The 13,869-nt window shown below is 38.5% G+C and overlaps 2 protein-coding genes across 5 annotated transcripts in view; one reads left to right on the top strand and one right to left on the bottom strand.

Moving 5' to 3' along the window:
• LOC145673417 (uncharacterized) overlaps positions 1–13,869 on the top strand; it is a 755,597-nt gene that overhangs the window by 392,765 nt on the left and 348,963 nt on the right. The window contains exons 19-20 of the mRNA XM_081743106.1: positions 1,181–1,348; positions 13,669–13,794. Of these exons, the coding sequence (XP_081599232.1) occupies positions 1,181–1,348; positions 13,669–13,794 (294 nt within the window). The remainder of the gene's footprint in view (positions 1–1,180; positions 1,349–13,668; positions 13,795–13,869) is intronic.
• The window catches only part of LOC145673418 (uncharacterized), a 207,508-nt gene that overhangs the window by 56,712 nt on the left and 136,927 nt on the right, over positions 1–13,869 (bottom strand). The gene's annotated exons all lie outside the window — the stretch shown is intronic.

Below are 13,869 nucleotides of genomic sequence, written 5' to 3'. Positions count from 1 at the left end.
GATGGACAATATTTTTCTTAAGGTATTTATGTATTTTGTGTTTGTACTACAGCTTCAATGTGTGCGTACCAACCGCACGAATTAATTCCTAGACCAAATAGTTCCTTTGTTTTTAATAAGGGTTTGTTCTACATTTGTGAAATATTTATTAAATGATGTCCCTCTGTCATTTGGATTTGTCATGTGAACGCCCTCATAAATTATGCTACTTATATGGATACTATGCGTTTGTATGTTGAGCTCTCTTTTAATAATTTTTCACATTGCCTTTGTTTTATTATATGACTGGAGAATCTTCCTACTGTTATTATTTTGTTTCGCTACCTTCAACATCTTTCTATAGCTTATTTTGTGTTGTTTGTAATTGAATTCATTCATTATAGTAGTGTATACTTAAAATGTTTGTTTTTAAGATTTCGGGTGCAATCCATTTTATTTTTTCTTCTTAATTTTGATAAAATTTATTATTTTTTGTTGGAAATGCTACTTCAAAACTATGCTTTACAGTATAATATATTTTCTCATATACGTCATTCACGTCGGTTAGCTCATAAATATTACCCCACTCTCCAAGCTAAGCAAATTAAGCACGTGATGAAGCATTTTTACATGTTTGACCTAAAATGGAAGAAAATGTGGTGAAGGTGCTTCCCTAAGATGTCCATATGAGATGTTCGAATTTTGTGCTGAAAGACTTTGGGTTCATATTAATTCTGTATGAAAGGTACAGAAAGAAAAAACGCAAAATATCGTTCCCAGTAATACTGGTAGTATTTGCTAATTCTACTAGAAATAGTTGAAATAACCCTGTAACTGTATGTGAATAATAATACCTACGTAGTTGATCATATACAGTAATTCGTGTGTAAATGCAGATTCAATAACACAGAAAGGGTAAGAAAAATATGCACAACTGGATTTGGAATGGAACCAGAATCTCTGTGCCAATGAATTAATCATTGGGTTCAATATTCTTTAGTACGAAGGTGAGGGAAAAATTGCTTAGCGTACTCCTTAAATCGGGTAGGGTTCACAGTTAATTCGTGTCTTTTCATTCTTAGTATAACATAGATTATTTGTTGTATCTTTATATGTCTATAAAATTATTAGAACGCTATGGCATGTTTATTATTTAATATTTTGAGTGTAATACAAAGTTCTTATTATTGTCTTTCTACAGATACATAAAACTTCATGTGGGCTATTTTAATTCCGACGGTCTTCTTGTGACTCATCCGAAAAAGACAGCATATCATTACTGTACCCATTCTCTATTACTGGATTTGCTTGCTTGTTTTCCACTTCAAATATTTGCTCCTAAACCAGATCCCATACCTACTTTTCCAGAGTGAGTAGTTTTTCATCTTGAATTTGAATATTTCACATCGACCATAGAAAAATTGATGTAGAATTTTACGATATCAATTAGATATGAGATTACTTTATTATAATCAGTACTTGCAGCATTTATTCCGAAGTTGATCGTCCGCCTGGTTTTAGACAAAAAGCGTAATAACAGCCACGAAAATTTAAAAATCATACATTTTAAGGACACCTTTAAAAGGTGTGACAGAGTAGTGTAGGGTAGAGTAGGGTCGGGTTAGGAAAGTTTGGAGCCATTTTGTTAAAAATTTAATAGAATGTCAGTTCTCGTCTTGGCGTAAGGATGCGAACTGGTGCGTCTCTATAAACCTACAGCCATGCTCAGAATACAAATGCTCATTACTTTCCCACAATCCAACCATATTTTAAGTAGTTTCCTCCCTTGCGAAATACAAGGGTTGGGTTTTTAGTAATGACAACAACGGTATATCTTGAGTAGTAGAGCACTTACAAGGTTCGAAGTTTTACAGGCCCTCAATATAATTACCAGCATTGTGAATCACGCGTTCCCAACGATGTGGAAGCCGCTGGATGCCGTTGGCAGTCCCTAATCTCTGGATAGTGCGGATGAAGCGATCGATCGCCCGGAGGAGATAATCGATTGTACGGAAGCGTGTCCAACGAAGTGGTTCCTTCGTCTTCGCGAAGAGATCGCAGGAACTTAAATCTGGAGAATATGGGGGTGATACAGCATTTTCCTCCCCAACGATGCAACAAATCAGTGACCACATCTGCTGAATGTGAACTTGGATTGTCAAGCAGAATGATGGATGGGTCCGTCAGGAAGTGGTATCGTTTTCGTCTTACAGCTTCTTGCACATTGTTTTGCAAAAACTTGCAGCAGACTCTGCAGTAACGGCGTTTCCTTGTGGACAGCATGGTTTGTGATTATACCATCCCAGTCGTATGCAATGATGAGCATAGCTTTTACATTGATTGAGATATCCCGAACTGTTGTTCTTCTCGGTGACCCAGGATGACGCCATTCATTTGGTTGCCATTTCAGCTGTGGTTCATACGCTCAGGCCCAGGTCTTATCAATAGCAATGATCTGCCGTAAAAAGGCCTCACCACGTTGATACCGCTCCAAGTGTGTTCAAGCGGCATCATTTCGCAGCCACTTATGTTTTTCCGTCAAATCATGTGGAACCTACCGTGAGGCGATTTTACGCAATCCTAGGTTTTTCTAAAGAATTTTCAGCACAGTCGAATGTGCTAATCCTGTATCGTTGGCCAATTGACGAATCGTGGCGTTTAGATCCGTTAGCACTGGCGCGTTTACGTTCTGCACATCTTCTTCACTTACAGGAGGATGACCGAAACAAGGCATGACTGTGACATTTTGTCGTCCGTCATTAAAGGATTTGACCCACATTGCTACTGTACGGTATGGTAATGCACTTGCAAAGTAAACATCTTGTAATACTTCGTAGCACTGTTTTGCATTCCTACCTCTAGCGCATTCAATTTTCAACCGGGCTCCCCTGATCTTGCTTCGTAAACATGATTGTATTCCGCGAGCACTCACGCAAGGTGACTGTAGTCCACGAGCGCTCACTCAGAACTGCCTTCTAACTGCTGGCACTGCGCGCACATGGAGGGGAGGGCAGGAGAGTTCTTGTGCTCTGAGGGAGGTTCGGCATCTAACCTACCGTTGGTATGAATTATAATAGATTGCTTTGTTCCCGAGTATAAGTATAGCAGTGTGGCCATTACTAAAAATACAACCCTTGTAGATTCATGTTTATAGCCACTTATAAAGAAAAATAAACATACCTCTCTCTACATATTTTAAGCACTCAAACGAAAAAATTATTCATTTCTTCCAGATAAAGTTTTAAAGTTTTGCTAGAAACGGACCTCTGAACCTTTAGAAACGAGGTTAGAACGAGATAAATTTCCACCGGTGATCAAACCCGGGCCTTACAGTTCATTGATAGGCATCTTACGGGCTGCGTTAGGCATAAAAGTATATATTATTTAAAGGAAGAACCCTCTAGTTTCCGTTATGTCTCGCAGTAACGAAGAAACCTTTGTAATGGTGAGAAAATTCGAGTCATTGACAATCCACGAAATAATACAAAAGTACAAAATACTTGGCAAAAGCTATTTTTGACACAAAATAGTAGCTTAAAGATTGCTATGGTTGCTTACCAAGGCATACTTTATTTCAAAAATGTTTCAAGGTGTACTTACAATACAAAATACTTTTAAAAAAATATTTTCGACAGAGAACACAGACTAACTGGGCTGAGCAATGGGCAGTAAGGAGTTTACCATGTAGTCTGTCCAATACATAAAACCAAGTGTTTCGTCAAAGTTCAAGACGTAAAAGGATAACGTTGTTCAAAAGAAGAACCCATGTTCATACGAACAAATGTAAACAGATATCAAATTTTACAGATTGATTCTTATTATAAGGCTTGTAAATAATGAGATCTCTGCCTCTACAGTTTAAATAAGCTCACGCCAAACAATAATTGAGCCAGTGTAATAAACATGTTAATGTTACTTAATACAATTGAGGGGGTGAGTGCAACAGTGGTCTAACTCACATTTTTAAAAATGGAGAAAAATCAAGTTAAGCTTAAACACATATAGTTTTTGGTACAGTATATATATGTACAATGTATGACACATTCAACCACTTGTGGTTGCTTTTGGTATATTGTGCAAAAAGCACATGTCTTTAACTTGATTTTTCTTCATTTTTAAAAAATGTAGGTTAGACCACTGTTGCGCTTACCCCCTCAGTTATTCTTCTGCCACAAGAAACATTAATATCAAGTAAGTAAGTAGGCCTACTAATTATTATTTATGAAATAACTTTGCACTAATGTTTAGGAAAAACATCACCCTTCTTTGAAGAGCTTACGCCCATGGAAGTTTAAAGTGAATCTGTTCAAATATTTGTTCCCTGAACGTTTTGAACACCCTTATATCACGCCTACAAAAAAATAAGTAATCGTAGTATGAAGTTGACTAAATAATCTATTCAAAATGTCAGCGTTAACTGTATGGCAAATGTAAGTAGAAACTGTAATCATGTATCACTACGTTAACAATATAAATGCAATGCTTTTTTTGGCGATACGACACTTCATGGCCATTTTAAGATTGATTTTATCCTTTTCATAAGTATAACTCACTTGGTATTCCAACTAAATTAATTTATTTTATATTGATTGGTGATAGTTATAACATATAAATTTAGACTACACAAAAATCGTACTTTTCAATCTTAACATTATTTTAGAGTATTTTCTTTATTTCAAACTGAACACGCATATCGGAGTCTTTGCTTGTATCCTTGATGTTGCTTAGAAAGGATTCCATTGACTGAATCATACAGTATTTGCAAAACTCAATGTCAACACATGACTATAGCACAGATTCTCAGTGAGTATCTTTCTCTACGTAAGAAATTACTGTTCTTTCCGCGGTTTCGCTCATCGTGGGCCTTTACAACTGAAATTCCAATCCTTTTCCTTAACTGCTTTTAATCTGCGGCAAATGAACCATGCCTCTCTCTCCGTATTTCGTCTGCCTTAGATTGGCTGCCCCACTCTACTGTTAATTATGTACTTTGTCAAACACTATTTTGCTGGATTCCATCTACTGTAGGCTTAATTAAACTTGTCCTTATACTGCTAGGACAATTCAACGTAATGTACTCAGTATATGTTTTCTACTTTCACTGCATGGTTCATGAATCTGGTCCTGTCGAACACTTATGGGACATGATGCGATCTAGACCTGACCACCAGTCGGGCTTCAACTACCATTTTTGTCCAGCTATGTCAAGATCTACAGACAGCATAGAATACCATTCCTCAAACAGTCACTCAATATCTACACAGCGCCTTCCCAAACAGCAGTGCTGGGCAAAATCAATTGAAATCAATTGCAATTGATCAATCAATTGAAAGTAATTGCTCTGAAAATCAATTGCAATTGATTTCAATTTGTAATTGACAATTAATTTCAATTGCAATTGAATTCAATCATAAAATTTGCAATTAAATTTTCGTCAATTGTTTATTGTTAATTGGTCACCAGGCAATTGAAACTTTTAATTGTTAATTGTCAATTGCAAAGGGTGAAATTGAAACATTCAATTGTTAATTGCAATTGACAATTGAAACTTGTAATTGTTAATTGTAATTGTTAATTGCAATTGAAATCAGCAATTAAAACTGAAGATAAGATGTGTGTATATTGTATTGTCAACTTGTTACTGATTTACATATTTCAAATAAGGTACTTATAAGAAATGCTGGATACCTACCATCCCTTTCCCCCCTGGGAAGAAAGCCGTGAAACTAAGTATTTTTTAAATATATTATGTTTATGGTTCTATCCCCTCGAAAGAACTCTATATGCCCGTCATGCATACAATAGGAATGAGCACGAGCGAGTTCGAGCGAGTTCTCTTTAAAACTCGACTCGACTCGAAGCAGACATCTTTGAGTTCGACTCGACATCTCGGCTCGAAAAATTTCCCCCAACTCGACTCGAATTCGGATCGAGTTTCCAGTCGAGTCGACCCAATTCGAGCTAAATCCTTTGTGTAGTTCCAGGTACTACTATCTTCAAGTATCCTACATAGACAATATAATTATCAATGATACTACTACTACTACTATAACTAATAATTATTATAACACCGTGTACCTGTATAAACATGGAATATAGGCGGTTTGTATCGGAATACTAAAAATTAGTTAACTGTCGATCTCGGTAGTCAAGAAATCTTCAGGAGGCAAGGACATCGGTCACGAGGTTCTTGGCTTGAGTTCAGGAGGAGCTCGAGCCAAAAATTGTTAGAAGTTATGGGACTCCAGCCAAACATGTTTAAAACTGTTCGACCCGGGTTTAGGGTTGTCAACGACTCAAGCGGCTCGCTCACAGCTCATTCACTTAGCGAGCCGAACCGAGAAGTGAGCCGAGCCAACAGCTCATCCAACAGAGCCAGCTCGAGCCGAACCGAACCGAGCTGATTGCTTACCTAAACCGAGCCGGTTCGAGCCATTGGCCTAGTTAAGCTAACTCGAACCCAGCCTATGGACTCGTTTCAACGGAGCTGGCTCGAGCCATTGGCTCCAATCGAGCCGAGTCGATAACTCGCCTTTACCGAGCCGGTTCAAGCCATTGGCTCAATTGAGCTCAGTCGATGGGTAATCCCAACCAAGCCAGCTCAAGCTGTACGCTCAGTTTAACCGAGCCGGGCTGGTTGACATCACTATTCCGGTTGGGCTTCTACTTTGGCTAAAAAATTGGACCGTGCAGTTCTCAGCTTTGATGGTAAGAACTACAAAAAATTATATGAAATCTTTAGTTTTACGTCCCACGCTTATGCCGGTTAGGCTAAAGAAGACGGTGATGATGGGAAATGAATGAAATGAAGAAAGTGGGAGGAAACGGGAGAACCCCGAGAAAATCCACGAGCACGGTGTTTGTCCACCACAAAGTCCAAACTGCGCGAGCTGGGATCGAACCAGAGACCTCAAGCACCGGAGGTGAACGTTCTACCACTGACCCACCGCGCCCCCTGGTAAGAACTACAGTATATACTTATATTGGTGCTCACGGCGTCATTAACTTGTTTCACCACCAACGAATTTCGAGATACTTTGTTTTGCATCTTTTGTGCGTGTTTTGTGTCGCTTTGTGCGCCCATTCTCACATTTTGTGCATCACCGGAAGTGGGTCAAAATGGGCCTACAAATATGACGGAACAAATTATTGCTCTTCCGCCACCAATGAATTTCGAGGTCGTTTCCTTCACATCGTTTTGTGCCGTTTTGTGCGTCTACTTCCGTTTTGTGCGTCACCAGAAGTGGGTCAAAATGGGCTTCCAAGATGGGACGAAAACGACCAAGAGTTCCGCTACTTTCGAATTTCGAGGTCGTTAATTTCACACCGCGTACCCTTTTGTGCGCCTATTTCGACGTTTTGTGCGTCACTGGAAGACGGTCAAAATGGGCCTCGAAGGTGGGACGAAAATGACCCACTTCTCCGCCACTACCGAATTTCGAGGTCCTTCCTTTTGCATCGACTACTGAATTTTCGTGCTGTTTCGTGGCCCCATTTCCACGTTTTGTGTGCCACCAGAAGTGGGTCAAAATGGACTTCCAAGATGGGACGAAAATGACCCACTGTTCCGCCACTATCGAATTTCGAGGTCGTTAATTTCACACCGCGTACCCTTTTGTGCGCCTATTTCGACGTTTTGTGCGTCACTGGAAGACGGTCAAAATGGGCCTCGAAGGTGGGACGAAAATGACCCACTTCTCCGCCACTACCGAATTTCGAGGTTCTTCCATTTGCATCGACTACTGAATTTTCGTGCTGTTTCGTGCCCCCATTTCCACGTTTTGTGTGTCACCAGAAGTGTGTCAAAATGGGCCTCCAAAGTGTGACCAAAATGACCCATTGTTCCGACACTATCGAATTTCTAGGTCGTTTCTTTTGCATCGTTTAGTGCCTTTTTTTTAAAGTTTTCTGCGCCTATTTCTCGTCTTGTGCGTCACCGGAAGTGAGTTAAACAGGCCTTTAAAGTGGGAGTTAAATGGCTCACTGTTCCGCCACTATCGAATTTCGGGGTCGGTTCTTTCGTGCCGTTTTGTGCCCTTATTTTCACGTTTTGCGCGTCACCAGAAGTGTGTCAAAATGGGCCTCCAAAGTGTGACGAAAATGACTCACTCCTCCGCCACTACCGAATTTCGAGGTCCTTCCTTTCGCATTGACGAGTGCCTGTTTTGTTACGTTTTGCCCCTATTTCCACGATTTGTTCGTCACTAGAAGTGTGTCAAGATGAGCCTCCAAGGTGTGACGAAAATGACCCACTGTTCCGACACTATCGAATTTCCAGATCGTTACTTTCGCATCGTTTAGTGCCTTTTTTTTAAGTTTTCTGCGCCTATTTCTCGTCTTGTGCATCACCCGAGGTGAGTTAAACTGGGCTTTAAAGTGGGAGTTAAATGGCTCACTGTTCCGCCACTATCGAATTTCGGGGTTGGTTCTTTCGCATCGTTTAGTGTGTATTTTGTACAGTTCTGTTCGCCTACTTCCACGTTTTGAGCATCACCAGAAATGCGTCAAAATGGTCGATCAATGTGTGAGGAAATAGAGCCATTGTTCCGCCACTATCGAATTCGGAGGTCGTTTCTTTCGCATCGTGTAGTGCCTGCTTTGTACTGTTTTGTGCTATTTCCACTTTAGTGCGACAACGAAAATGGGTCAAAATGGCCTACAAGTATAGCGGAATAACTTAATGCTGTTCCGTCACCATCGAATGTCGAGGTCGTTTTCTTCACTTTTTTTTTTTTGCATGATTTGTGTCGCTTTGTGCACCAGTGGGAGAGGGTCAAAATGGACCTTGAAAGTGGAATGGATATGTCTTTTTCTGCCATATTTGTAGGTCGTCTTTGACCCACTTTCGTTGTCCTACAAAACGTGAAAATATGTGCAGTAATGGTAAAAACATGCACTAAACAATGCGAAAAAGCGACCTTGAAATTCGATACTGGTGGGAGAGTGGGTCATTTTTCTTCCCACATTGAATGCCCATTTTGACCCACTACCATTGATTCGCAAAACGTTGAAATAGGTTTACAATACGGTAGAAAACACGCACAAGATGATGTGAAGGAAACGACCTCGAAATCGTTCCTGACGGAACAGCATTAACTTGTTCCACCATATTTGTAGGATAACATTGACCCATTTCCGGTGACGCAGAAAACGAGGAAATAGGCGCACAAAACGACCCAAAAATTTCCATGTAATTAAGCTAAATTTCCATTTAAGTTTGTAAGCTTAATTATATGGAAAATTTTATACATTTTTCCTTTACGTTGGTCTACTTTACGTTGATTTGGGACTTTTAAATTTTATTCAGTTTTCCACTGAAAAGTATCTATAATTTAACAAGGAAATAATTATTAATTATAATTATTATCTATATAATTGAATTCATTGTAATTTGTTCCATAACAAACACTTTACCATTTCGTACTAGCTGTTATGCCCGTTCTTCAAAATGGATCAGATAAAATATCAATGTAAACGAACTGAACAACGGGAGAACAATTAAGAAACATTTCTAAAATTGGATATGTTTTGTGTGAATATATATCCAACAACGTACATGTGTTTTCATTGGGAAGGCCGATGGGGGTTGAATTTGAACGTATACACTATCGGGGGTGTCACTATACGTCTGAGTAACCCTAATAAATATGGATTCGACACAAATTCTACTACTTTTACATGTCCCGGTGAACCACCCCTCAGACCCCTTGGTTCGTATTGTGAAAAAATCTCCTCTGGCCCCCACCAACCCCCAACCAATACCGCGAAAACTATGAATGTGACACTAGCATCTATCATTTTCTACTACTTTTTACATATGCCGGTAAAAGTCCCTATAATCCTCTGGTTCCAATTAAAAAAAATGCCTCTGGACCACAGCCGATGGGGGCTGTATTTGGAAGTCAACGCCTGTGGAAGTATCACCATTCATCTCAGCGACAGCGAAAACTATGGATTTGACACTAATATCGGTCACTTTCCATTATTTTTACATGTCTCGTAATTCCCCACCCCCGGTGACTCCCGGCCCGCATACAATGGTGGCTAAATTTGAAAATCATCGCTAATGAAAGTATCACCATTGATCTCAGCCACCGCGAAAACTACGGATTTGACATCGGTCATTGTGGATTATTTTTACATGTCTCGTGATCCCCTTTATAATGCCACCCTTTCTTAGCTGATGGGGGCTAAATATGAAAGTAAACGTGGTCTTGAGTTTCACCATTGAGCTCAGCTATCCCGAAAACTATGGATTTGACATTAATATCGGTCATTTTCGATTATTTTTACATGTCTCGGAATTCCCCCCTCTGGTGACCCAAGGCCTGCATACAACGGTGGATGAATTTGAAAGTCATCGTTAATGGTAGTGTCGTCATTGATATCAGCAACCGCGAAAACTATGGATTTGACACTAATATCGGTCATTTTGGATTACTTTTACGTTTCGGTATCCTCCCCTTCGTTGACCCACGGCCCGCAGCCGAACACGGTGAATTTGGAAGTTAATGCGAGTTTCACCATGAATCTCAGCGACCGCGAAAACTATGAAATCGACACTGATATCGTTCTACTTTTACATGTCCCGGTAAACGCCCCCCTGAGACCCCCTGGTTGGAATTTTGTTGAAAACGCTTTGCCTTGGTGTGGGACCTGGACCAAGGTATCTTTGACCAAAATTTGGTAACTCTCGGTCGACTTTTCTGGTCCCCAGGCCGGTCCTGGTAAGCGTCCCCTGGAGACCCCCTAGTAAGGAATTAAAAAAAAAACTCTTCGTCTTGGTCTGGGGATTAGACCAAGCTACCCGTGACCAAATTTTGAAAAGCTTCGGTCCACTCGTATCGTCCACAGGCCGCACAAAGATAGACAGACAGACACATGAACAAACTCTATTTTATTTATATTAGAAAGGTCAGATCCGCCGTTATTGTATTAGTGCGGTGCTTGAGCGATTGATCGTAGAAATTCAAACTCCGATGAGTTGAGTTGATTTTGAGTTTAACGTCCCGTTCAGCAGTGAGGCTATATGAGACGTGGACCTACTGATTAACGTGAAATCCGAACCACATGAGCTCCCGCCGGGAATCGAACCCGGGTCTCCCACGCAAAAGGCGCGTACGCTAATCAAACTCCGATGAGTGATAATTTTATAGGCTTGTTTTATTACAAGTTTAAACTCTTTAGTCAGTAGAGAAGAGGTCGTGAATCATGGGTGAGAGTTGATGACAATGGGTTTTGGTGGGTCTGTGGGTCACAGTGGGAAAGAGTGGTTTATGGTGGGTGGTGGGTCAGAGTGGGTCACTGTGGGTCGTGGGTCACGACGGGTGGTGAGTCAATTGGTCGTGGCTAAAGTTTTCATTGCCCCACGCCCTCTCTGAACTACTGTGTTGAAAATTAATCAGTGAAAATCAATTGCAATTGATCAATCAATTGAAAGTAATTGCTGTGGAAATCAATTGCAATTGAATCAATTGCCAATTAATTTCAATTGCAATTGAATTACAGAATTCAATTGCAATTACTTTCCACTGCAATTACTTTCAATCAATTGATCAATTGCAATTGATTCTCCTTTTTCAATGGCCAACTGCAATTAACAATTAACCATTACTTATTTCAATTGTTAATTGCAATTAACAATTAAATTTACAGATTAATTGTTAATTGTTAATTCAATTGAAATTTGCCCAACACTGCCAAACAGATGCTTCTGTGGCTACTCGAAGTGGTGGCATGTGATATTACTAAATGCTGAATACTGTATGTTGATCTAACGTTTTCTAGAACATGGACTGGATGCCACACAGGCGCAATATTAGAATCGCCACCACCTACAATAACCTTCTTGTATTCGTAAACATTGCGTGAAATACATTGCTGACCCATCCAATCCATAGACCGCAACATCCTTGAACACCTGTGATCAGTTCTTGAGCTTAGAATCCGCAGCAAATAGCCTTCTCTATCCTCCATATTTTGTATTTCCCAGGAAAGATTCTAATTTAGAAACAGATCTAGACATTTAGTTGTATTTGAGTAAATTATTTTTTTCACTATTTGACATTATATTAATATACTTGAAATATTTGTTCTGAGTAATGTAATGGAAATGTAAGCACGTAAACTTTCCTGTATTTAACTTTAGTTTGTTATGGGCAATTTTCTCAACTATGAGTGGCACCACCAATTTTATCGAAGATAACATCACAACATTTTCTTGTTACAGTTAGGTTTGTGTCATATACACACTTAATTGTATTTGCTTATGTGATTTGGCAAGTTACAAGATACGGGGAATACTATTGACAGTGCTTTTAAATTGAGATTTATGGATTCTTGATTTAGTTGTCTTTAATTTAAATAATATTTCAACAGCTTGACACGTTTTGTTAAAAAAAAAAAAAAAAAAAAGATTTAATCCATGTGTTAGGAATCCCTGTTAAGCAATAACTATTAAGTTATGGCTGAGAATGACGTGATGTACAGAGCTGAAAGCTTTGGATGATCTAGAAACATTCCCATGCATTTTCCCTTCAATGATGGCTTCTGCGACATCATTGAAGTAATTATAAATTACAATTTCATTTTATTCGTGTTCTTGGGAACCAAACTGTGTTCGTGAAATTGCATTTTGAGTAGATAAGTGGTATAATTCGATTGAGAATTGCTTTTTCCTCTGATTTTTAAAAATGAAGACAACAAGTTATCAAATGGCCTTCGATATTTGCTTTGGCCAATTTTATTTATGGTGGTTTAACCTCTGCGTTTTTTAGCTTCTCACTGTCTGGATATATTTGTTGAAAAGACATACTTATTATAAGGTAGAATAACGTTTCCTTGATACTCATATAATGTAATTGCTGTTTACACACACACACACACACACACACACACACATATATATATATATATATATATATATATATATATATATATATAGATAGATAGATAGATAGATAGATAGATAGATAGATAGATAGATAGATAGATAGATAGATAGATGTCATTTTATCAAGGCCGAAAGGCCATTTGATTTTTAACATCACTTTGAAATTCTACATCTGTTTTTCTGAGGTTGTGCGCACAACTATATCCTCGATATTTGTACTATTCGTACCGCTGCTTAGGTGTAGTTTTTCATTAAGAATGTAGTTGTTATGAATACTTATGTAACAATTATTAAAAGTTTACAATACAGTCTGGATTTGTAACTTCTTTCTCATTAATATCGATTTCTAATTTCATTTTTTTTGTTTGTTTGTTTTGCTGTTATTAATTCATTCCTGAGACTCAAATACTTAACGTTCTCTGTGGCTTTTCCATTTAACCTTTAACTATTTTAAGTATTTCAGTGTATTTTTTTATTATTTTATTATTATTTCATTTATTATGTTTGTTATTTCTTTATTTAGGTTTATCATAATCTGTTTTATTTTTTATATTTTTTTTACTTGGTCAAACATTAATTCTTTCACCACTGTTTCATGCCTTTGTTAGCTCTTCTTAAAAGGTTGGAAGTACTTTAAATTAGAGATATTTGTTAATTAATTTACGTGATGGGGATAAATAGCTTCACTGTTCGTGCCTCCATTAAACCCTTCAACCAACAATAAATTAAACAGATGGAATAATAGAGGAACTGAAAATGTTGCTAAAAAGTTATCATTATGCAATTTATTCTTACAGCCATTTAAGAGTTATAAATACCAAAGCATATGTTCTGCGATGGAATCGCGTGCTACAAGTCTACAGAGTGCCTTTGTCACTAAACTATTTTCTATCGAGGAGAAAACTAAATTATGAATTGTACAGGTAAGAACTGAATCCTTCTACTATAATATATTTTCCTTCTATTTCGAAGTATTATTTCTAGATCGTTTCTAAACG

The sequence above is a fragment of the Thermobia domestica genome, chromosome 16, assembly GCF_964235325.1.
Source record: "Thermobia domestica chromosome 16, izTheDome1.hap1.1, whole genome shotgun sequence".
Classification (NCBI taxonomy): Eukaryota; Metazoa; Arthropoda; class Insecta; order Zygentoma; family Lepismatidae; genus Thermobia; species Thermobia domestica.
Note: the sequence above shows the minus strand (reverse complement) of the source record. Positions and strands in the feature narration are given on the sequence as shown.